The 26,662-nt window shown below is 48.7% G+C and overlaps 1 protein-coding gene across 1 annotated transcript in view; it reads left to right on the top strand.

Annotated features, from left to right (window-relative positions):
• Positions 1–26,662, top strand: part of GAREM2 (GRB2 associated regulator of MAPK1 subtype 2) — a 105,379-nt gene that overhangs the window by 46,453 nt on the left and 32,264 nt on the right. The window contains exon 2 of the mRNA XM_077291852.1: positions 3,293–3,433. Within this exon, the coding sequence (XP_077147967.1) occupies positions 3,293–3,433 (141 nt within the window). The remainder of the gene's footprint in view (positions 1–3,292; positions 3,434–26,662) is intronic.

Below are 26,662 nucleotides of genomic sequence, written 5' to 3' on the forward strand. Positions count from 1 at the left end.
TGATCCTGGAGGATGGAGCGGCTGTCAGATGATAGGTGATGGCTGTCTCTGATCCTGGAGGATGGAGCCGCTGTCAGATGATGGGTGATGGCTGTCTCTGATCCTGGAGGATGGAGCCGCTGTCAGATGATGGGTGATGGCTGTCTCTGATCCTGGAGGATGGAGCTGATGTCAGATGATAGGTGATGGCTGTCTCTGATCCTGGAGGACGGAGCTGCTGTCAGATGATAGGTGATGGCTGTCTCTGATCCTGGAGGATGGAGCTGCTGTCAGATGATGGGTGATGGCTGTCTCTGATCCAAGAGGATGGAGCTGATGTCAGATGATAGGTGATGGCTGTCTCTGATCCTGGAGGATGGAGCCGCTGTCAGATGATTGGTGATGGCTGTCTCTGATCCTGGAGGATGGAGCTGATGTCAGATGATAGGTGATGGCTGTCTCTGATCCAAGAGGATGGAGCAGATGTCAGATGATAGGTGATGGCTGTCTCTGATCCAAGAGGATGGAGCTGATGTCAGATGATAGGTGATGGCTGTCTCTGATCCAAGAGGATGGAGCAGCTGTCAGATGATTGGTGATGGCTGTCTCTGATCCTGGAGGATGGAGCCGCTGTCAGATGATTGGTGATGGCTGTCTCTGATCCTGGAGGATGGAGCTGATGTCAGATGATAGGTGATGGCTGTCTCTGATCCTGGAGGATGGAGCCGCTGTTAGATGATAGGTGATGGCTGTCTCTGATCCTGGAGGATGGAGCTGATGTCAGATGATTGGTGATGGCTGTCTCTGATCCTGGAGGATGGAGCCGCTGTTAGATGATAGGTGATGGCTGTCTCTGATCCTGGAGGATGGAGCTGATGTCAGATGATAGGTGATGGCTGTCTCTGATCCAAGAGGATGGAGCAGATGTCAGATGATAGGTGATGGCTGTCTCTGATCCAAGAGGATGGAGCAGATGTTAGATTATAGATGATGGCTGTCTCTGATCTTGGAGGATGTGGACCACATTTTTCCTAATTTATTTACAATACATGGTCCTTGTGGACCACATTTCTCATCTATTCCCCATGCATGATCTTCAAGACTACACTTGTACTTGTTTTTCATCATACATGGTCCTTGTGGCCACGATTTTCTTCATCCATTCTCTATGCTTGGCCACAGTCCGATTAGTCCCTCCCATCTCCCCTGCAGTCAGTACCCGGTTCCCGCTCCATACTCCCCGCAGTCACCGCTCACACAGGGTTAATGCCAGCGGTAACGGACCGCGTTATGCAGCGGGTAACTCACTCCGTTACCGCCGCTATTAACCCTGTGTAACCAAGTTTTTACTATTGATGCTGCCTATGCAGCGTCAATAGTAAAAACATCTAATGTTAAAAATAATAATAATAAAAATCATTATATACTCACCTTCCGCCACCTTTCCCGCTCCTCGCGACTCTCCAGTGACCGCTCCATGCAAGTGGCAGGTTCCGGTGGCAAGGATGGTATGCGAGAAGGACCTGCCATGACGTCACGATCATGTGACCGCGACGTCATCGCAGGCCCTGCGCACCTGCGCGAGAAGACCGCTAAGTCTTCTGGGTAATTTCGCAATGCATCTCTGGGAACGGAAGATGGCGGTAGGCGCGAGCGCATCGTCGAACGACAGAAGGTGAGAATAGCAGGTTTTTTGTTTTTTTATTATTTTTAACATTAGATCTTTTTACTATTGATGCTGCATAGGCTGCGTCAATAGTAAAAAGTTGGGGATACACAGGGTTACTAGCAGCGGTAACGGAGTGAGTTACCCGCAGCATAATGCGGTCCATTACTGCTGGCATTAACCCTATGTGAGCGGTGACCGGTGGGGAGTATGGAGCGGGCGCCGGGCACTGGGCACTGACTGCAGGAGAGTAGGGGAGGGACTTATCGGACTGTGCCCGTCGCTGATTGGTCGCGGCAGCCATGACAGGCAGCTTTCTTTAAAATCAGTGCAGGAGCCGACAGAATAGAGGACATGGTTTACATACAGTAAATGGATGCAGAATAGTTAGATATATAGATGTCAGTGACCAATACAATTAGTACAGTGTGTGTGACAATTACTGGACATGTATATAATTAATAAAAGATTCTTTTTGGGGAAAGAAATGGTGTGGGCTCCCACGCAATTTTCGGAACCAGCAGAGGGAAAGCCAGCACCTGGGGGCTGATAATAATAGCCTAGGATGGGACCCCCGAGCTAAAAACAGCACTCAGCTGCCCCAGAAAAGGCGTATCTCTAAGATGCGCCAATTCCGGTACTTAGCCTCGCTTTTCCTACTTGCCCTGTAGCGGTGGCATATGGGGTAATCATTGTGGGGTTGATATCACTTTTGTATTGTAAGGTGACATCAAGCCCGGCTCGGTAATGGAGAGGAGTCAATAAGACACCTATCCATTACTAATCTTATAGTTGTTACAGGTTAAATAAAGACACAGCCAGAATAAAGTCTTTTAATGAAATAAAACACAATTCAGTTTTAACATTTTATTATTACTCCTAATCCATGCGACGCCCTCGATCTCCTGCAATAAAAATAAAATAACAAACCAACAATATACCATACCTGTCCGCCGTTGTGTCTTACGCCGTAATCCATATCTGGGGTACATACAGTTTACAACCAGGACGGTGCCAAGATGCGACCGCCCGGCTGAAAACTACTGGTGAATGAGGAGATGCTGCGATCGCAGCCTCAGCGACTAGCAGTGACGTCACTGATGCTGCGCTACCTCACTGCCTGAACTGCGGTAACCTCCATGGGAAAATGCCAGTTCATTTTCCCACGCTTCAGAGTTCAACTCAGATCAGGCTGTGAGGCAGCGCAGCATCAGTGATGGCACCGCCGGGGGGCTCCGGTATTGGGAGCTCTGATGTTGGGGTGCTCGGGTGTTGGGGGCTCCGGTATTGGGGTGTTGGGGTGCTCCGGTGTTGGGGTGCTCCGGTGTTGGGGTACTCGGTGTTGGGGGCTCCGGTGCTCCAGTGCTGCGAGGATCTGGTGATGCCGCCTGCGTTCGTCCTCTCACTGTGATCCATCCTTTGCCCTCTGTCTATGGACATTGTGTTACCAACAACCTGAGGGCGACCTCGCCAATATTTGTAATTGGGTCCCCTTGTTCCATGGTAGTACCCAGCATCTGTTGGTTGTCTGTGGCGTCCGGGCTCTTGTCAGGCTGACTATTTCTTCATGAGCTCTAAAGCTTTTTCTCTCAGTGTTAATGGTGTAAGTATATCTGATAGAGCCGCTAACTCTCGGTCTCCTCACAGGGGAGTACGTGGACGGCGTCAGCGACCAAGATGTCATCCTGATTCACTCCTGCCGACAATGGACGACGGTGACAGCGCACAGCCTGGAGGAGGGGCACTACGTGATTGGGCCCAAGATCGATATTCCGCTGCAGTACCCAGGTACCGCGTCCGTCCGGACCCCTATGGTGTATCACCAGATAATGTGCACAGGGAAAAGCTGGTGTCCTGTATGTGACATTTAGGCTCTGGTGCCCTGTATGTGACATTTATGCTCTGGTGTCCTGTATGTGACATTTAGGCTCTGGTGCCCTGTATATGACATTTAGGCTCTGGTGTCCTGTATGTGACATTTAGGCTCTGGTGCCCTGTATGTGACATTTAGGCTCTGGTGCCCTGTATGTGACATTTAGGCTCTGGTGCCCTGTATGTGACATTTAGGCTCTGGTGTCCTGTATGTGACATTTAGGCTCTGGTGTCCTGTATGTGACATTTAGGCTCTGGTGTCCTGTATGTGACATTTAGGTTCTGGTGTCCTGTATGTGACATTTAGGCTCTGGTGCCCTGTATGTGACATTTAGGCTCTGGTGCCCTGTATGTGACATTTAGGCTCTGGTGCCCTGTATGTCACATTTAGGCTCTGGTGCCCTGTATGTGACATTTAGGCTCTGGTGCCCTGTATGTGACATTTAGGCTCTGGTGCCCTGTATGTGACATTTAGGCTCTGGTGCCCTGTATGTGACATTTAGGCTCTGGTGCCCTGTATGTGACATTTAGGCTCTGGTGCCCTGTATGTCACATTTAGGCTCTGGTGCCCTGTATGTGACATTTAGGCTCTGGTGCCCTGTATGTGGCATTTAGGCTCTGGTGTCCTGTATGTGACATTTAGGCTCTGGTGTCCTGTATGTGACATTTAGGCTCTGGTGCCCTGTATGTGACATTTAGGCTCTTGTGTCCTGTATGTGACATTTAGGCTCTGGTGCCCTGTATGTAGCATTTAGGCTCTGGTGTCCTGTATGTGACATTTAGGCTCTGGTGTCCTGTATGTGACATTTAGGCTCTGGTGTCCTGCATGTGACATTTAGGCTCTGGTGCTCTGTATGTGACATTTAGGCTCTGGTGCCCTGTATGTGACATTTAGGCTCTGGTGTCCTGTATGTGACATTTAGGCTCTGGTGTTCTGTATGTGACATTTAGGCTCTGGTGTCCCGTATGTGACATTTAGGCTCTGGTGTCCTGTATGTGACATTTAGGCTCTGGTGCCCTGTATGTGACATTTAGGCTCTGGTGTCCTGTATGTGACATTTAGGCTCTGGTGTCCTGTATGTGACATTTAGGCTCTGGTGCCCTGTATGTGACATTTAGGCTCTGGTGTCCTGTATGTGACATTTAGGTTCTGGTGCCCTGTATGTGACATTTAGGCTTTGGTACCCTGTATGTGACATTTAGGCTCTGGTGTCCTGTATGTGACATTTATGCTCTGGTGCCCTGTATGTGACATTTAGGCTCTGGTGCCCTGTATGTGACATTTACGCTCTGGTGCCCTGTATGTGACATTTAGGCTCTGGTGTCCTGTATGTGACATTTAGGCTCTGGTGTCCTGTATGTGACATTTAGGCTCTGGTGTCCTGTATGTGACATTTAGGCTCTGGTGTCCTGTATGTGACATTTAGGCTCTGGTGCCCTGTATGTGACATTTAGGCTCTGGTGTCCTGTATATGGTATTTAGGCTCTGGTGTCCTGTATGTGACATTTAGGCTCTGGTGTCCTGTATGTGACATTTAGGCTCTGGTGTCCTGTATGTGACATTTAGGCTCTGGTGTCCTGTATGTGACATTTAGGCTCTGGTGTCCTGTATGTGACATTTAGGCTCTGGTGCCCTGTATGTAGCATTTAGGCTCTGGTGTCCTGTATGTGACATTTAGGTTCTGGTGTCCTGTATGTGACATTTAGGCTCTGGTGCCCTGTATGTGACATTTAGGCTCTTTTGTCCTGTATGTGACACTTAGGCTCTGGTGTCCTGTATGTGACATTTAGGCTCTGGTGTCCTGTATGTGGTATTTAGGCTCTGGTGCCCTGTATGTGGTATTTAGGCTCTGGTGTCCTGTATGTGACATTTAGGCTCTGGTGCCCTGTATGTGACATTTAGGCTCTGGTGCCCTGTATGTGACATTTAGGCTCTGGTGTCCTGTATGTGACATTTAGGCTCTTTTGTCCTGTATGTGACATTTAGGCTCCTTTGTCCTGTATGTGACACTTAGGCTCTGGTGCCCTGTATGTGACATTTAGGCTCTGGTGTCCTGTATGTGACATTTAGGCTCTGGTGTCCTGTATGTGACATTTAGGCTCTGGTGTCCTGTATATGACATTTAGGCTCTGGTGTCCTGTATGTGACATTTAGGCTCTGGTGTCCTGTATGTGGAATTTAGGCTCTGGTGCCCTGTATGTGACATTTAGGCTCTGGTGCCCTGTATGTGACATTTAGGCTCTGGTGCCCTGTATGTGACATTTAGGCTCTGGTGCCCTGTATGTGACATTTAGGCTCTGGTGTCCTGTATGTGACATTTAGGCTCTGGTGCCCTGTATGTGACATTTAGGCTCTGGTGTCCTGTATGTGACATTTAGGCTCTGGTGTTCTGTATGTGACATTTAGGCTCTGGTGTCCCGTATGTGGCATTTAGGCTCTGGTGCCCTGTATGTGACATTTAGGTTCTGGTGTCCTGTATGTGACATTTAGGCTCTGGTGCTCTGTATATGACATTTAGGCTCTGTTGTCCTGTATGTGACATTTAGGCTCTGGTGCCCTGTATGTGACATTTAGGCTCTGGTGCCCTGTATGTGACATTTAGGCTCTGGTGCCCTGTATGTGACATTTAGGCTCTGGTGTCCTGTATGTAGCATTTAGGCTTTGGTACCCTGTATGTGACATTTAGGCTCTGGTGCCCTGTATGTGACATTTAGGCTCTGGTGTCCTGTATGTAGCATTTAGGCTCTGGTGTCCTGTATGTGACATTTAGGCTCTGGTGTCCTGTATGTGACATTTATGCTCTGGTGCCCTGTATGTGACATTTGGGCTCTGGTGCCCTGTATGTGACATTTAGGCTCTGGTGTCCTGTATGTGGCATTTAGGCTCTGGTGTCCTGTATGTGACATTTAGGCTCTGGTGCCCTGTATGTGACATTTAGGCTCTGGTGTTCTGTATGTGACATTTAGGCTCTGGTGTCCCGTATGTGGCATTTAGGCTCTGGTGCCCTGTATGTGACATTTAGGTTCTGGTGTCCTGTATGTGACATTTAGGCTCTGGTGCTCTGTATATGACATTTAGGCTCTGTTGTCCTGTATGTGACATTTAGGCTCTGGTGCCCTGTATGTGACATTTAGGCTCTGGTGCCCTGTATGTGACATTTAGGCTCTGGTGCCCTGTATGTGACATTTAGGCTCTGGTGTCCTGTATGTAGCATTTAGGCTTTGGTACCCTGTATGTGACATTTAGGCTCTGGTGCCCTGTATGTGACATTTAGGCTCTGGTGTCCTGTATGTAGCATTTAGGCTCTGGTGTCCTGTATGTGACATTTAGGCTCTGGTGTCCTGTATGTGACATTTATGCTCTGGTGCCCTGTATGTGACATTTGGGCTCTGGTGCCCTGTATGTGACATTTAGGCTCTGGTGTCCTGTATGTAGCATTTAGGCTCTGGTGTCCTGTATGTGACATTTAGGCTCTGGTGCCCTGTATGTGACATTTAGGCTCTGGTGTCCTGTATGTGACATTTAGGCTCTGGTGTCCTGTATGTGACATTTAGGCTCTGGTGCCCTGTATGTGACATTTAGGCTCTGGTGTCCTGTATGTGACATTTAGGTTCTGGTGCCCTGTATGTGACATTTAGGCTTTGGTACCCTGTATGTGACATTTAGGCTCTGGTGTCCTGTATGTGACATTTATGCTCTGGTGCCCTGTATGTGACATTTAGGCTCTGGTGCCCTGTATGTGACATTTACGCTCTGGTGCCCTGTATGTGACATTTAGGCTCTGGTGTCCTGTATGTGACATTTAGGCTCTGGTGTCCTGTATGTGACATTTAGGCTCTGGTGCCCTGTATGTGACATTTAGGCTCTGGTGTCCTGTATGTGACATTTAGGTTCTGGTGCCCTGTATGTGACATTTAGGCTTTGGTACCCTGTATGTGACATTTAGGCTCTGGTGTCCTGTATGTGACATTTATGCTCTGGTGCCCTGTATGTGACATTTAGGCTCTGGTGCCCTGTATGTGACATTTACGCTCTGGTGCCCTGTATGTGACATTTAGGCTCTGGTGTCCTGTATGTGACATTTAGGCTCTGGTGTCCTGTATGTGACATTTAGGCTCTGGTGTCCTGTATGTGACATTTAGGCTCTGGTGTCCTGTATGTGACATTTAGGCTCTGGTGCCCTGTATGTGACATTTAGGCTCTGGTGTCCTGTATATGGTATTTAGGCTCTGGTGTCCTGTATGTGACATTTAGGCTCTGGTGTCCTGTATGTGACATTTAGGCTCTGGTGTCCTGTATGTGACATTTAGGCTCTGGTGTCCTGTATGTGACATTTAGGCTCTGGTGTCCTGTATGTGACATTTAGGCTCTGGTGCCCTGTATGTAGCATTTAGGCTCTGGTGTCCTGTATGTGACATTTAGGTTCTGGTGTCCTGTATGTGACATTTAGGCTCTGGTGCCCTGTATGTGACATTTAGGCTCTTTTGTCCTGTATGTGACACTTAGGCTCTGGTGTCCTGTATGTGACATTTAGGCTCTGGTGTCCTGTATGTGGTATTTAGGCTCTGGTGCCCTGTATGTGGTATTTAGGCTCTGGTGTCCTGTATGTGACATTTAGGCTCTGGTGCCCTGTATGTGACATTTAGGCTCTGGTGCCCTGTATGTGACATTTAGGCTCTGGTGTCCTGTATGTGACATTTAGGCTCTTTTGTCCTGTATGTGACATTTAGGCTCCTTTGTCCTGTATGTGACACTTAGGCTCTGGTGCCCTGTATGTGACATTTAGGCTCTGGTGTCCTGTATGTGACATTTAGGCTCTGGTGTCCTGTATGTGACATTTAGGCTCTGGTGTCCTGTATATGACATTTAGGCTCTGGTGTCCTGTATGTGACATTTAGGCTCTGGTGTCCTGTATGTGGAATTTAGGCTCTGGTGCCCTGTATGTGACATTTAGGCTCTGGTGCCCTGTATGTGACATTTAGGCTCTGGTGCCCTGTATGTGACATTTAGGCTCTGGTGCCCTGTATGTGACATTTAGGCTCTGGTGTCCTGTATGTGACATTTAGGCTCTGGTGCCCTGTATGTGACATTTAGGCTCTGGTGTCCTGTATGTGACATTTAGGCTCTGGTGTTCTGTATGTGACATTTAGGCTCTGGTGTCCCGTATGTGGCATTTAGGCTCTGGTGCCCTGTATGTGACATTTAGGTTCTGGTGTCCTGTATGTGACATTTAGGCTCTGGTGCTCTGTATATGACATTTAGGCTCTGTTGTCCTGTATGTGACATTTAGGCTCTGGTGCCCTGTATGTGACATTTAGGCTCTGGTGCCCTGTATGTGACATTTAGGCTCTGGTGCCCTGTATGTGACATTTAGGCTCTGGTGTCCTGTATGTAGCATTTAGGCTTTGGTACCCTGTATGTGACATTTAGGCTCTGGTGCCCTGTATGTGACATTTAGGCTCTGGTGTCCTGTATGTAGCATTTAGGCTCTGGTGTCCTGTATGTGACATTTAGGCTCTGGTGTCCTGTATGTGACATTTAGGCTCTGGTGTCCTGTATGTGACATTTATGCTCTGGTGCCCTGTATGTGACATTTGGGCTCTGGTGCCCTGTATGTGACATTTAGGCTCTGGTGTCCTGTATGTAGCATTTAGGCTCTGGTGTCCTGTATGTGACATTTAGGCTCTGGTGCCCTGTATGTGACATTTAGGCTCTGGTGTCCCGTATGTAGCATTTAGGCTCTGGTGTCCTGTATGTGACATTTAGGCTCTGGTGCTCTGTATATGACATTTAGGCTCTGGTGTCCTGTATGTGACATTTAGGCTCTGGTGCCCTGTATGTGACATTTAGGCTCTGGTGCCCTGTATGTGGTATTTAGGCTCTGGTGTCCTGTATGTGACATTTATGCTCTGGTGCCCTGTATGTGACATTTAGGCTCTGGTGCCCTGTATGTGACATTTAGGCTCTGGTGCCCTGTATGTGACATTTAGGCTCTGGTGTCCTGTATGTGACATTTAGGCTCTGGTGTCCTGTATGTGACATTTAGGCTCTGGTGTCCTGTATGTGACATTTAGGCTCTGGTGTCCTGTATGTGACATTTAGGCTCTGGTGCCCTGTATGTGACATTTAGGCTCTGGTGTCCTGTATATGGTATTTAGGCTCTGGTGTCCTGTATGTGACATTTAGGCTCTGGTGTCCTGTATGTGACATTTAGGCTCTGGTGTCCTGTATGTGACATTTAGGCTCTGGTGTCCTGTATGTGACATTTAGGCTCTGGTGTCCTGTATGTGACATTTAGGCTCTGGTGCCCTGTATGTAGCATTTAGGCTCTGGTGTCCTGTATGTGACATTTAGGTTCTGGTGTCCTGTATGTGACATTTAGGCTCTGGTGCCCTGTATGTGACATTTAGGCTCTTTTGTCCTGTATGTGACACTTAGGCTCTGGTGTCCTGTATGTGACATTTAGGCTCTGGTGTCCTGTATGTGGTATTTAGGCTCTGGTGCCCTGTATGTGGTATTTAGGCTCTGGTGTCCTGTATGTGACATTTAGGCTCTGGTGCCCTGTATGTGACATTTAGGCTCTGGTGCCCTGTATGTGACATTTAGGCTCTGGTGTCCTGTATGTGACATTTAGGCTCTTTTGTCCTGTATGTGACATTTAGGCTCTTTTGTCCTGTATGTGACACTTAGGCTCTGGTGCCCTGTATGTGACATTTAGGCTCTGGTGTCCTGTATGTGACATTTAGGCTCTGGTGTCCTGTATGTGACATTTAGGCTCTGGTGTCCTGTATATGACATTTAGGCTCTGGTGTCCTGTATGTGACATTTAGGCTCTGGTGTCCTGTATGTGGCATTTAGGCTCTGGTGCCCTGTATGTGACATTTAGGCTCTGGTGCCCTGTATGTGACATTTAGGCTCTGGTGCCCTGTATGTGACATTTAGGCTGTGGTGCCCTGTATGTGACATTTAGGCTCTGGTGCCCTGTATGTAGCATTTAGGCTCTGGTGCCCTGTATGTGACATTTAGGTTCTGGTGTCCTGTATGTGACATTTAGGCTCTGGTGCTCTGTATATGACATTTAGGCTCTGTTGTCCTGTATGTGACATTTAGGCTCTGGTGCCCTGTATGTGACATTTAGGCTCTGGTGCCCTGTATGTGACATTTAGGCTCTGGTGCCCTGTATGTGACATTTAGGCTCTGGTGTCCTGTATGTAGCATTTAGGCTTTGGTACCCTGTATGTGACATTTAGGCTCTGGTGCCCTGTATGTGACATTTAGGCTCTGGTGTCCTGTATGTAGCATTTAGGCTCTGGTGTCCTGTATGTGACATTTAGGCTCTGGTGCCCTGTATGTGACATTTAGGCTCTGGTGCCCTGTATGTGACATTTAGGCTCTGGTGTCCTGTATGTGACATTTAGGCTCTGGTGCCCTGTATGTGACATTTAGGCTCTGGTGTCCTGTATGTGACATTTAGGCTCTGGTGTTCTGTATGTGACATTTAGGCTCTGGTGTCCCGTATGTGGCATTTAGGCTCTGGTGCCCTGTATGTGACATTTAGGTTCTGGTGTCCTGTATGTGACATTTAGGCTCTGGTGCCCTGTATATGACATTTAGGCTCTGTTGTCCTGTATGTGACATTTAGGCTCTGGTGCCCTGTATGTGACATTTAGGCTCTGGTGCCCTGTATGTGACATTTAGGCTCTGGTGCCCTGTATGTGACATTTAGGCTCTGGTGTCCTGTATGTAGCATTTAGGCTTTGGTACCCTGTATGTGACATTTAGGCTCTGGTGCCCTGTATGTGACATTTAGGCTCTGGTGTCCTGTATGTAGCATTTAGGCTCTGGTGTCCTGTATGTGACATTTAGGCTCTGGTGCTCTGTATATGACATTTAGGCTCTGGTGCCCTGTATGTGACATTTAGGCTCTGGTGCCCTGTATGTGACATTTAGGCTCTGGTGTCCTGTATGTGACATTTAGGCTCTGGTGTCCTGTATGTGACATTTAGGCTCTGGTGCCCTGTATGTAGCATTTAGGCTCTGGTGCCCTGTATGTGACATTTAGGCTCTGGTGCCCTGTATGTGACATTTAGGCTCTGGTGTCCTGTATGTGATATTTAGGCTCTGGTGCCCTGTATGTGACATTTAGGCTCTGGTGTCCTGTATGTGACATTTAGGCTCTGGTGCCCTGTATGTGGCATTTAGGCTCTGGTGCCCTGTATGTGACATTTAGGCTCTGGTGCCCTGTATGTGACATTTAGGCTCTGGTGTCCTGTATGTAGCATTTAGGCTCTGGTGTCCTGTATGTGACATTTAGGCTCTGGTGTCCTGTATGTGACATTTAGGCTCTGGTGCCCTGTATGTGACATTTAGGCTCTGGTGCCCTGTATGTGACATTTAGGCTCTGGTGCCCTGTATGTGACATTTAGGCGCTGGTGCCCTGTATGTGACATTTAGGCTCTGGTGACCTGTATGTGACATTTAGGCTCTGGTGCCCTGTATGTGACATTTAGGCTCTGGTGCCCTGTATGTGACATTTAGGCTCTGGTGTCCTGTATGTGACATTTAGGCTCTGGTGCCCTGTATGTGACATTTAGGCTCTGGTGTCCTGTATGTGACATTTAGGCTCTGGTGCCCTGTATGTGACATTTAGGCTCTGGTGCCCTGTATGTGACATTTAGGCTCTGGTGCCCTGTATGTGACATTTAGGCTCTGGTGCCCTGTATGTGACATTTAGGCTCTGGTGCCCTGTATGTGACATTTAGGCTCTGGTGCCCTGTATGTGACATTTAGGCTCTGGTGCCCTGTATGTGACATTTAGGCTCTGGTGCCCTGTTTGTGACATTTAGGCTCTGGTGTCCTGTATGTGACATTTAGGCTCTGGTGCCCTGTATGTGACATTTAGGCTCTGGTGCCCTGTATGTGACATTTAGGCTCTGGTGCCCTGTATGTGACATTTAGGCTCTGGTGCCCTGTTTGTGACATTTAGGCTCTGGTGCCCTGTATGTGACATTTAGGCTCTGGTGTCCTGTATGTGACATTTAGGCTCTGGTGCCCTGTATGTGACATTTAGGCTCTGGTGCCCTGTATGTGACATTTAGGCTCTGGTGCCCTGTATGTGACATTTAGGCTCTGGTGTCCTGTATGTGACATTTAGGCTCTGGTGTCCTGTATGTGACATTTAGGCTCTGGTGTCCTGTATGTGACATTTAGGCTCTGGTGCCCTGTATGTGACATTTAGGCTCTGGTGTCCTGTATGTGACATTTAGGCTCTGGTGCCCTGTATGTGACATTTAGGCTCTGGTGCCCTGTATGTGACATTTAGGCTCTGGTGCCCTGTATGTGACATTTAGGCTCTGGTGCCCGTTTGCGACTTTTCCCCTTTGGCAGCTCCCCACGGGTCCCATTCATCCTTTCTATAATTCTTCGTCCTTCGTGTTTTGCCTCCATTTGTCTTTTTCTGACTTTACGGCTCTGTAGACCCCTATCCCTGCTCTCTGCCGCTTTATCTTCTGATTCACGGGACAGGAAGCTCTGCAGCACCAGCCTCTTCGGTGACAGTAATTACAGGCTGTGCCAGGCGCTTGACACGGACGCCCCCGATAATTACACCTTCCAGCTGTGACATAATAAAAATCATATTATCGTATTTAATCTTCTACCCAGGAGACGGTTTTATGTTGGAGAAATAGAACGGGAACAGTTGGCGAAGCCGCGGCCATAAACGTGACGTTCCCGCACATTCTCATTCACTGAGCGGTATACCAGCCCCGTGATTGCTCTGTATCTGGTACATCCACTGGCACTACCCCTGTGTGACATCTCGTCACCACCCTCATCCCACGTCCTGAAGATCGTCCCGGAACATTTATGTTAAACTATATGATATTTTCTATATGAATACAGGAAATAAGCGGGGGCGGGGCATGATGAGTAGAGATCTACCAAGCCCCACCCAAGCTCAAGGAGCAGCCATAGAGGATGATGGGGTAACAAGAACCTCCAGAGGATGATGGGGTAACAAGAACCATCAGAGGATATTGGGTAACAAAAGCCTCTAGAGGATGATGGAATAACAAGAATCTCTAGAGGAGCCATCTTATTAGAACCAAGGTCATAGAAATCTCTTCTGTGTTCTCCGTTGGCTAGCCATTTCTTTTCCTAATCCCTGCTTTCTCTTGTAGCCTTTTCCAAGGATTAGCTCAGTTACAGCAGCCATTTCCATTAGCTATGGAGCTTTGGGTAGTCACCGGGTCACTCAGGTTCCATTGAGAGGCAGATTCCTTCCAGTCCCTGATTCTGAGCACCTCAAGCTCAGACCATTACATTTTACCCTACAGTGAGTGTAGAGCCTGATCCATGAAAGGGAGTAAAATGCTGTGAGAAATGGAGAGACTGTGGTCAGAGGGGCCTAGAGAGACCGTGGGCAGAGGCGACTAGAGAGACCGTGGGCGGAGGTGACTAGAGACCGTGGGCAGAGGTGACTAGAGACCGTGGGTGGACGTGACTAGAGACTGTGGGCGGAGGTGACTAGAGAGCCCGTGGGCGGAGGTGACTAGAGAAACCATGCATGGAGGTCACTAGAGAGACTGTGGGTGGAGGGGACGAGAGAGACCGTGGTCGGAGGGGACAAGAGAGACCATGGGCAGAAGGGGCAGGAGAAACTGTGGGCGGAGGGGACAGGAGAGACCGTGGGCGGAGGTGACTGGAGAGACCATGGGCAGAGGGGACAGGAGAGACCGTGGGCAGAGGGGACTAGAGAGACTGTGGTCAGAGGGGCCTACAGAGACCGTGGGCGGAGGTGACTAGAGAGACCGTGGGCGGAGGTGACTAGAAAAACCATGGACGGAGGTGACTGGAGAGACCGTGGGCGGAGGGGACAGGAGAGACCGTGGGCGGAGGGGACAGGAGAGACCGTGGGCGGAGGTGACTGGAGAGACCGTGGACAGAGGGGACAGGAGAGACCGTGGGCGGAGGGGACAGGAGACACCGTGGGCGGAGGGGACAGGAGAGACCATGGGCGATGGGAACAACAGAGGCCCAGGGCAGAGGGAACAGGAGAGACCCAGGTGGAGGGTACGAGAGAAGCCCTCGGCAGAGAGCACAGGTGGGGCCCCTGGGTGGAGAGAACGGTAAAGGCTGTGGGAGGAGGTGATGGGATTGGCCGTAGGAGGAGGGGATGGTAAAGGCCCCTGGGGCAAAGGGGACGGAAAAGGCACCTGGGGCGGAGGGGACGGAAAAAGCCCTGGGAGGAGGGAACGAGAGAGGCCCTGGGCGGAGGGGACGGGAAAGGCCCCTGGGGCAGAGGGTATAGGAGAATAAACAGGAGCCATGGCTGGGACTCACATATTGATGACGTATCCGTAGCCGCGTTCTACAGTTCACCTCCCTGCTCGATACGTCATCGAAATGCAAGTCCCGGACGACTCTGTTACTGTCCATTATGTGGGGAAAGGGAGTGATGAAAGTTTACTCAATGTATCAGCTAGAAAGGAGCAGAAATCCTCGAGGTATAAGAAGAGTTTCAGCCTCTGATGCTTTTACCATCCAGCCTCCTCCTATGGCGGCAAATCGGCAGGAAGAGGCGATGTGAGGCCACTGGTGTCCGTTCTGTGGACTCATCGTTTTCTGGGATTAGGGTCACTTAGCTCGTATCGCTGTCTGCGCGGTCGCCTCTGGTATTTAAGGGCTCTGAGATCATCTCCATTGAGCGGGGACTTAATGAAGGTTCTTAGAGTATTTCATTCTGACATTGATTCGCCCTCATGAATTACTAATGTGAATTGTATCCTGAACGGGATGTGCTGTGCTCTGCGAGGCCGCGACCAGGAGAACGTGTTAACCTCACCCCATCCTCATTCATAAACCTCCAGCCAGTCATATGTGGCGCTGCGCTCCAGAACAGCCCCCACAGCCGGGATTCAAGAGCGCCAATAATATATACACATCCCCTGCAGCCCACAATCTGCGTAATATTAAGTCTTCTACTCCAGTTACATCCAGAGCTGCAGACTGCAGACACCTCTATTGCAAGAACAGGGATCCCTGAGAGTGAGGACCAGTGGTGGACCAAGCCGTGGTGCTGGATTATACCTCTACCCCTCCCAATCCACTGATATCATCTGCACCCACCATAGAAATCTTCTAATATGTCCAGCACCCACTATTGAGATCCACCAAGGTCACTGGCACCCAACAGAAATCCCATGAGGTCACCAACACCCACCATAGAGATCCACTGAGGACACCAGCACCCCCCATAGAGATCCACTGAGGACACCAGCACCCACAGTAGAGATCCACTGAGGACACCAGCACCCACCATAGAGATCCACTGAGGACACCAGCACCCCCCATAGAGATCCACTGAGGACACCAGCAACCACAGTAGAGATCCACTGAGGACACCAGCACCCACCATAGAGATCCACTGAGGACACCAGCACCCACCATAGAGATCCACTGAGGACACCAGCACCCCCCATAGAGATCCACTGAGGACACCAGCAACCACAGTAGAGATCCACTGAGGACACCAGCACCCACCATAGAGATCCACTGAGGACACCAGCACCCCCATAGAGATCCACTGAGGACACCAGCACCCACCATAGAGATCCACTGAGGTCACCAGTACCCACCATAGACATCCCTTGAGGTCTCCAGTACCCACCATAGCGATCCCTTGAGGTCTCCAGTACCCACCATAGAAATCCTCTAATATTACCAGCACCCACCATAGAGATCCACTGAGGTCAGCATCGCCCACCATAGAGATCCACTGAGGACACCAGCACCCACCATAGAGATCCACTGAGGTCAGCAGCAGCCACCACAGAGATCCACTAAGGTAACCAGCACCCGCCATAGAGATCCACTGAGGTCACCAGCACCCACCATAGAGATCCCTTGAGGTCTCCAGCACCCACCATAGACATCCCTTGAGGTCTCCAGCACCCACCATAGACATCCCTTGAGATCTCCAGTACCCACCATAGCGATCCCTTGAGGTCTCCAGCACCCACCATAGACATCCCTTGAGGTCTCCAGCACCCACCATAGACATCCCTTGAGATCTCCAGTACCCACCATAGCGATTCCTTAAGGTCTCCAGCACCCACCATAGACATCCCTTGAGGTCTCCAGCACCCATCATAGCGATCCCTTGATGTCTCCAGCACCCACCATAGACATCCCTTGAGGTCTCCAGCACCCACCATAGCGATCCCTTGAGGTCACTAGCACCCACCATAGACATCCCTTGAGGTCTCCAGCACCCACCATAGACATCCCTTGAGGTCTCCAGCACCCACCATAGAGATCCCTTGAGGTCTCCAGCACCCACCATAGCGATCCCTTAAGGTCTCCAGCACCCACCATAGACATCCCTTGAGGTCTCCAGCACCCACCATAGAGATCCCTTGAGGTCTCCAGCACCCACCATAGACATCCCTTGAGGTCTCCAGCACCCACCATAGACATCCCTTGAGGTCTCCAGCACCCACCATGGAGATCCCTTGAGGTCTCCAGCACCCACCATAGCGATCCCTTAAGGTCTCCAGCACCCACCATAGACATCCCTTGAGGTCTCCAGCACCCACCATAGAGATCGGTTGAGGTCTCCAGTACCCACCATAGCGATCCCTTAAGGTCTCCAGCAACCACCATAGAGATCACTTGCAGTCATCAGCACCCACATAGAGATTCCCTGACGTCACTAGCACCCAAAAGAGATCAACTGAATCACCTACACTCACTGTAGAGATCCACTGAGGTCACTGTCAACCACCATAGAGATCCACTGAGGTCCTGAGGTCACTTGTGCCCACCATAGGAATCTCCTGAGGTTATCGGTACCCACCATGAGGATACACTGAGGTCCCTGGCACCCACCATTGAGATCCTCTAATATTTCAGCACCCACCACAGGGATTTTGGAACAAATGACAGCACTAGAAGCCAACATCTTCCCAAAGTGGAGTTGTATGCAGCCTGGACAATCGTCCTTCTTGTTGGTTTGGTTTGTTACAGTGTGTCAGTCTGCAGTCCATGTCACAAAGGATTGTGGGATTGGATACAATTGTAACAGCCTTTGTATCTGTCAGATCAGGTTTTCAGTCTCTGGATTTATATGCCATTCACAGTCAGCAAGCAGAAATGGTGAAAACAGTGATGGATGGGACCACAAAGTCTAGGAGAACACTGCTGTATACTGGGGGTTGTAGTCCTTATCCCCTCTGAGTAGGTCCCTCTGGGGTCTGATGTCTCCGAGTCTGCGGGACGTGTCGCTGACACTGGAGGATCCCTGGTCTTCGGGGAAGGCAGAGTGCAGACATCCAGAGGATGTGAGCTCAGTAAAATCCAATATTTACTCCGGAAGGAAGACAGATGATAGCGGGATTATTACAGGATCCCCAGGGGAGGGCACAGGATAATTGCTGGAGCAGGTAAAACCATGGGGGAGGGGATGAAGCCGGGGTCACAGGAGGGGAGGAGGCCGGGGTCACAGGAACAAAACTGATGCAATCCAGGGAGGGGATACATTGTATCACTGCGCTCAGCTCTGGCCCAGACTGATGGAGACAGTGATGGCAGGAGACGGCATCTCCTCTGTCCAGGGGCCCAGCTGGTATAGTTTGGGTCATTAGGGCCCCACTATGGGCCCAGCAGATGCCACCTCTTCTGTGGTGCCAGGATCTTGGTTTTCAATAGAAGCAATTTTCTGAATTTTGTCCCATCCTGCCCTAAACATAGAGCGGCATTACGGCCAGCTATTCTCAATGACGGTTGAAGGAATTGAGTCCGCAGACGAAGGACAGGCGACAGGTAGCCGATCCCTGGGGGTCTGACCGCTGGGACCATAGCTCTCAACAGAGGGGGACTGTCATGATCTCTGCAGGCAGAGATCATAGCAAGCCTATAGAGGGACAAGCTCTCGGAAGATGGAACTATACTGACCATGAACTAAGCCTGCCGCGCAACTAGAAATAGCCAGGTAGCATTTCCTATTTATCGCTAGATGCCCAGCTCTGGCCTAAGACCTAAATAGCTAGCAGAGGGAAATATAAGACCTGGCTCACCTCTAGAGAAATATTCCAAAGAAGACAGTAGCCCCCCACAAATAATGACGGTGAGTTCAGATGAAACAACAAACGCAGCAGGAAAATAGTCTTAGCAAATTTGAGGTCCGCTTACTAGATAGCAGAAGACAGATAGTATACTTTCATGGTCAGCAGAAAAACACTAACAAAACACCATCCAGAGATTACCTTAAACTCTGGCATTAACTCATAACGCCAGAGTAGCAATCCCTGATCAACGAGAGCTTTCCAGACACAGTAACAAAACTTCAGCTGTGAACTGGAACAAATAGGCAAAACAAAACAAGGACAAAAGTCCAACTTATCTAGAAGTTGTCTAGAAGCAGGAACAAGCACTGAGAGGCATCAGATAACATTGTTGACCGGCAAGAAACCACCAGAGAAATGAGCTTAAATAGCGACACCCACTACTGATGGAATCAGGTGAAACAGGAAAGAGGATGACAAGTCCAATTCCACAAGCGGCCACCGGGGGAGCCCAGAATCCAAATTCACAACAGTACCCCCCCCTCAAGGAGGGGGCACCGAACCCTCACCAGATCCACCAGGGCGACCAGGATGAGCCCTATGGAAGGCACGAACAAGATCAGAAGCATGAACATCAGATGCATTGACCCAAGAATTATCCTCCTGGCCGTAACCCTTCCAGTTGACCAGATACTGGAGTTTCCGTCTGGAAACACGAGAGTCCAAAATTTTCTCCACAACGTACTCCAACTCACCCTCAACCAACACCGGAGCAGGAGGCTCAACTGAAGGTACAACAGGTACCTCATACCTGCGCAATAACGACCGATGAAAAACGTTATGAATGGAAAAGGACGCAGGGAGGTCCAAACGGAAAGAAACAGGATTAAGAATCTCCAATATTCTATAAGGGCCGATGAACCGAGGTTTAAACTTAGGAGAAGAGACCCTCATAGGGACAAAACGAGAAGACAACCACACTAAATCTCCAACACAAAGCCGAGAACCAACACGACGATGACGGTTGGCAAAACGCTGAGTCTTCTCCTGGGACAACTTCAAATTGTCCATAACCTGCCCCCAGATGTGATGCAATCTCTCCACCACCGCATCCACTCCAGGACAATCCGAGGATTCCACCTGACCGGAGGAAAATCGAGGGTGAAACCCCGAATTACAGAAAAACGGGGACACCAAGGTGGAAGAACTGGCCCGATTATTGAGGGCGAACTCTGCCAATGGTAAAAAAGCAACCCAATCATCCTGGTCAGCAGAGACAAAACACCTCAGATATGTCTCAAGGGTCTGATTAGTCCGCTCGGTCTGGCCATTAGTCTGAGGGTGAAAAGCAGATGAAAAAGACAAATCTATGCCCATCCTAGCACAGAATGCCCGCCAAAATCTAGACACAAATTGGGAACCTCTGTCAGAAACAATATTCTCAGGAATACCGTGCAATCGGACAACATTCTGAAAAAACAGAGGAACCAACTCAGAAGAAGAAGGCAACTTGGGCAGAGGAACCAAATGGACCATTTTAGAGAAACGGTCACAGACCACCCAGATGACAGACATCTTCTGGGAAACAGGCAGATCTGAAATAAAATCCATCGAGATGTGTGTCCAAGGCCTCTTAGGAATAGGCAAGGGCAACAGCAGTCCGCTAGCCCGAGAACTACAAGACTTGGCCCGAGCACAAACGTCACATGACTGCACAAAGACTCGCACATCTCGTGACAGAGAAGGCCACCAGAAAGATCTTGCCACCAAATCCCTGGTACCAAAAATTCCGGGATGACCTGCCAATGCAGAAGAATGTACCTCAGAGATGACTCTGCTGGTCCAATCATCCGGAACAAACAGTCTATCAGGCGGACAACGATCCGGTCTATCCGCCTGAAACTCTTGCAAGGACCGCCGCAGATCAGGAGAAACGGCCGACAAAATTACTCCCTCCCTAAGGATACCTGTGGGTTCAGAATTACCAGGAGAGTCCGGGTCAAAACTCCTAGAAAGGGCATCTGCCTTAACATTCTTAGAACCCGGTAGGTATGACACCACAAAATTAAAGCGAGAAAAAAATAAAGACCAGCGCGCCTGTCTAGGATTCAGGCGTCTGGCAGTCTCAAGATAAATCAAATTTTTGTGGTCAGTCAATACCACCACCTGATGCCTAGCCCCCTCGAGCCAATGGCGCCACTCCTCAAACGCCCACTTCATGGCCAAAAGCTCCCGATTCCCAACATCATAATTCCGCTCTGCGGGCGAAAATTTGCGAGAAAAGAAGGCACAAGGCCTAATGACGGAGCAGTCGGAACCTTTCTGCGACAACACTGCCCCAGCTCCGATCTCCGAAGCGTCAACCTCAACCTGAAAAGGCAGATTCACATCAGGCTGACGCAACACAGGGGCAGAGGCAAAACGGCGCTTAAGCTCCTGAAAGGCCTCTACAGCATGAGGGGACCAATTAGCAACATCAGCGCCTTGTCTGGTCAAATCAGTCAGTGGTTTAACGACATCCGAAAAACCAGCAATAAATCGGCGGTAAAAGTTGGCAAAGCCCAAAAATCTCTGAAGACCCTTAAGAGAGGAGGGCTGAGTCCAGTCACAAATAGCTTGCACCTTGACGGGATCCATCTCAATGGAAGAGGGAGAAAAAATATACCCCAAAAAGGAAATTTTCTGGACCCCAAAAACGCACTTAGACCCCTTAACACATAAAGAATTAGACCGCAGAACCTGAAAAACTCTCCTGACCTGCTGGACATGAGAGTCCCAGTCATCAGAAAAAATCAGAATATCATCCAGATATATTATCATAAACTTATCCAGAAAATCGCGGAAAATATCATGCATAAAAGACTGGAAAACTGAAGGGGCATTAGAAAGACCAAAAGGCATGACCAAATACTCAAAGTGGCCCTCGGGCGTATTAAATGCAGTCTTCCACTCATCCCCCTGCCTGATCCGCACCAAATTATACGCCCCACGAAGATCAATTTTAGAGAACCACTTAGCACCCTCTATACGAGCAAACAAATCAGTAAGCAATGGCAATGGGTATTGATACTTAACAGTGATCTTATTCAGAAGCCGATAATCAATACATGGTCTCAAAGAGCCGTCTTTTTTCGAGACAAAGAAAAACCCAGCTCCCAAGGGAGAAGAAGATGGACGAATATGTCCCTTTTCCAAAGACTCCTTTATATATTCCCGCATAGCAGCATGTTCCGGCACAGACAAATTAAACAAACGACCCTTTGGATATTTACAACCCGGTATCAAATCTATGGCACAATCGCACTCACGGTGCGGAGGTAACGACCCAAGCTTGGGTTCGTCAAAGACGTCTTGATAATCAGAGAGGAACTCAGGGACTTCAGAGGGAATGGACGACGAAATAGAAACCAAAGGTACGTCCCCATGAATACCCTTACATCCCCAGCTCAACACAGACATTGCTCTCCAGTCCAAGACTGGGTTGTGAGACTGCAACCATGGCAATCCCAGTACCAAATCGTCATGTAAATTATACAGCACCAGGAAACGAATAATCTCCTGGTGATCCGGATTGATACGCATGGTTACTTGTGTCCAGTATTGTGGTTTATTATTAGCCAATGGGGTGGAGTCAATCCCCTTCAGAGGAATAAGAGTCTCCAAAGGCTCTAAATCAAAACCACAACGATTGGCAAAGGACCAATCCATAAGACTCAGAGCGGCGCCAGAGTCAACATAGGCGTCCGTAGCAATGGATGACAAAGAGCAAATCAGGGTTACAGACAAAATAAACTTAGACTGAATGGTGCCAATGGAAACAGACTTATCAAGCTTCTTTGTACGCCTAGAGCATGCCGATATAACATGAGTAGAATCCCCACAATAGAAACACAATCCATTCTTCCGTCTAAAATTCTGTCGCTCGCTCCTGGACAGAATTCTATCACACTGCATACTTTCTGGCGTCTTTTCCATAGACACCGCCAGATGGTGCACCGGTTTGCGCTCCCGCAGACGCCTATCAATCTGAATAGCCATTGTCATGGACTCATTCAGACCTGCAGGCAAAGGGAACCCCACCATAACATCCTTAACGGCATCAGATAGACCTTCTCTGAAAGTTGCCGCCAAGGCGCACTCATTCCACTGAGTAAGCACAGACCATTTACGGAATTTTTGACAGAAAACTTCAGCTTCGTCTTGCCCCTGAGATAGTGCCATCAAAGTTTTTTCTGCCTGAAGTTCCAAATGAGGTTCCTCATAAAGCAAGCCCAAGGCCAGAAAAAACGCATCCACATCGCGTAACGCAGGATCCCCTGCTGGCAATGAGAAGGCCCAATCTTGAGGGTCACCCCTGAGCAAGGAAATCACAATCCTAACCTGCTGAGCAGGGTCTCCAGCTGAACGAGACTTCAGGGACAAATAAAGCTTACAATTATTTCGGAAATTCTGGAAGCTAGCTCTATTCCCTGTGAAGAACTCCGGCAAAGGAATTCTCGGCTCAGATACCGGAGCATGTACCACAAAATCTTGTAAATTTTGTACTTTCGTAATGAGATTATTCAAACCCGCAGTTACACTCTGGAGATCCATTATTGTCAGGTGCACACAGAGCATACAGAGATTAGGAGGAGAGAGAGAAAAAAGACTGCAGCAAGGCAGACTGGAGGAAAAAAAAAAAAAAAAAAAAATTCCAGCAGACTTCTTATAACTCTCCTTTCTCAACCTGGGTCTTTAACACTTTAGCTGGCCGGTCAAACTGTCCTGATCTCTGCAGGCAGAGATCATAGCAAGCCTATAGAGGGACAAGCTCTCGGAAGATGGAACTATACTGACCATGAACTAAGCCTGCCGCGCAACTAGAAATAGCCAGGTAGCATTTCCTATTTATCGCTAGATGCCCAGCTCTGGCCTAAGACCTAAATAGCTAGCAGAGGGAAATATAAGACCTGGCTCACCTCTAGAGAAATATTCCAAAGAAGACAGTAGCCCCCCACATATAATGACGGTGAGTTCAGATGAAACAACAAACGCAGCAGGAAAATAGTCTTAGCAAATTTGAGGTCCGCTTACTAGATAGCAGAAGACAGATAGTATACTTTCATGGTCAGCAGAAAAACACTAACAAAACACCATCCAGAGATTACCTTAAACTCTGGCATTAACTCATAACGCCAGAGTAGCAATCCCTGATCAACGAGAGCTTTCCAGACACAGTAACAAAACTTCAGCTGTGAACTGGAACAAATAGGCAAAACAAAACATGGACAAAAGTCCAACTTATCTAGAAGTTGTCTAGAAGCAGGAACAAGCACTGAGAGGCATCAGATAACATTGTTGACCGGCAAGAAACCACCAGAGAAATGAGCTTAAATAGCGACACCCACTACTGATGGAACCAGGTGAAACAGGAAAGAGGATGACAAGTCCAATTCCACAAGCGGCCACCGGGGGAGCCCAGAATCCAAATTCACAACAGGGGACACCAGAGCCCCCTGTTCTCCGAAGTTTTATAAAGACATTTCCACATCTTCCATCCATTCCGTGCCTCCACATTCTCAGCTGAGTGACCCCTGACCTCCACAGGGTTGATTGACAGCTCGTAAACGGTCCAAGGTGCAACATTCCTGGGCCTCAATGCGAGATCCACAACTGTCCCCCACCCACCATGGGTTGTTTACAACACCAGTGCTTACTTGTAGAGAAGCCATTGTGCCCCCCATGACCCACCCACTGGCACACTGCCTATTAGTAAATGTCACATTAGAACGGTGCGCCCTCTACAGGTCTCACACTGACATGATTCCACGCTCCGTGCTCCAGCAGATGGTGACGATCACCGGGCCCGGATTCACTTGGCACCGGATTCTGCTGTATCCGCGTCCCCGGTACAGTCAGCACACAGCGCCACATGCTCCGAATCACAGTAATTAATCACAGCCTCCGACTCAATGGCTGCCCATTAATTACATTCCACCAGTTATCGAGCTCTGGTCGCCGCCTGTCAGACCCAGGCACAGTCACCGAGAACAGGAGCTGCCATCTGACGACCAGTTTATAATTAATGGAAATTCATCAGTGGGTGGAAGTGGATCGATGCCATGGAAGCCGTGAACGAGCCCCTGTGCACTGCGCCTCCCTGACATCGCACCAGTCGTAAGCAGGGACACGTTCACCGTCCACCCGCCGGCACATACACCGTGTTCCAAATTATTATGCAAATTACATTTTTCTCGGATTTTCCTAAATGGTCGGTGCAAATGACAGTCAGTCTAATAAAAGTCATCACCGTTAGATTATACATCGAATTTTATGGAAGAAACCTCCCAATGATAACAGTATAGTCTCCAAAATGAATAAAACCCCACAATGCACTGCTCCAAATTATTAGGCACAGTAGAATTTCTAAACATTTGATATAAAGAACTGAAAAGTCTCATTTGTGGAATTTGCAGCATTAGGAGGTCACATTCACTGAACAAAAAAGCTATTTAACTCCAAAACCTCCTAACAGGCCAAGTTACATGATCACGTAGGACCCTTCTTTGATGTCACCTTCACAATTCTTGCATCCATTGAACTTGTGAGTTTTTGGAGAGTTTCTCTTGTATTTCTTCCCTCCCAGAGCTGCTGTTTTGATGTGAACTGCCTTCCACCCTCATAGATCTTTTGCTTGATGATACTCCAAAGGTTCTCTATAGGGTTGAGGTCGGGGAAGATGGTGGCCACAACATGAGTTTATCTCCTTTTATGCCCATAGCAGCCAATGACTCAGAGTTATTCTTTGCAGCATGAGATGGGGCATTGTCAGCATGAAGATGATTTTGTTCCTGAAGGCATGTTTCTGCTTTTTATACCATGGAGGAGAGTTGTCAACTCTATATGCTTTGCAGAGGTCATTTTCACACCCTCAGGAACCTTAAAGGGCCCTACCAGCTGTTCCCCATGATTCCGGCCCAAAACATGACTCCTCCACCTCCTTGCTGACGTTGCAGCCTTGTTGGGACATGGTGGCCATCCACCAACCATCCACTACTCCATCCATCTGGACCGTCCAGCGTTGCTCGACACTCATCAGTACACAAGACTGTTTGGAAATTAGTCTTCATGTATGTCTGGGCCCACTGCAACCGTTTCTGCTTGTGAACACTGTTTAGGGGTGGCCGGATAGTAGGTTTATGCACCACAGCGAGAAGGATCCTACACCTTGAGGTTCGAGGGACTCCAGAGGCACCAGCAGCTTCAGATAACTCTCTGCTGCTTTGTAATGGTATTTTGGCAGCTGCTCTCTTAATCCGATGAACTTGCCTGGCAGTAACCTTCTTCATTATGCCTTTATCTGCATAAACTCTGTCTGTGCTCAGAATCAGCTACAAATCTCTTCACAGTATGATGATCACTCTTAAGTTTTTGTGAAATATCTAGGAAAGATATACAGTATATCTTGGTACCGTGTTAGCCAGTAGATAGAAAAATATTTAGAATTGAGAGTCCTCAGTGGTTGATACCTTTTAATGGCTGACTGAAAAGATGGTAACAAACTGAAAGCTTTCGAGACTACACAGGTCTCTTCATCAGGTTGCCTGATGAAGAGACCTGTGTAGTCTCGAAAGCTTGCAATTTGTTACCATTTGTGAAATATCTAATGTTTTCACCCTTTGTCCAAGGCATTGCACTATTTGATGCTTTTCGGCAGCAGAGAGATCCTTTTTCTTTCCCATATTACTTGAAACTTGTGACCTGCTTAATAATGTGGAACATCATTTTTAAGTAGTTTTCCTTTAATTAGAATCACCTGGAAAACTAATTATCACATGTGTTTAATATTGATTTCAGTGATCCATTGAGCCCTGAGACACAATACCATCAACGAGTTTATTTGAAAAACAAAAGAATTAAATCTTTATGACACATAAATCCAATTTGCATAATAATTTGGAACACGGTGTACATCTTCCCTGGGGGCATCACTATTACTATGGCATGGCAAATTTGCCGCACTGAAAGACGGACAAGCCAAATGCCCCTGGCACATGTGTGATTGATCTATGGGCTAAAGCGCGGCACATGGCCTTGTGT

This window comes from Ranitomeya variabilis, chromosome 2 (assembly GCF_051348905.1).
Source record: "Ranitomeya variabilis isolate aRanVar5 chromosome 2, aRanVar5.hap1, whole genome shotgun sequence".
Classification (NCBI taxonomy): domain Eukaryota; kingdom Metazoa; phylum Chordata; class Amphibia; order Anura; family Dendrobatidae; genus Ranitomeya; species Ranitomeya variabilis.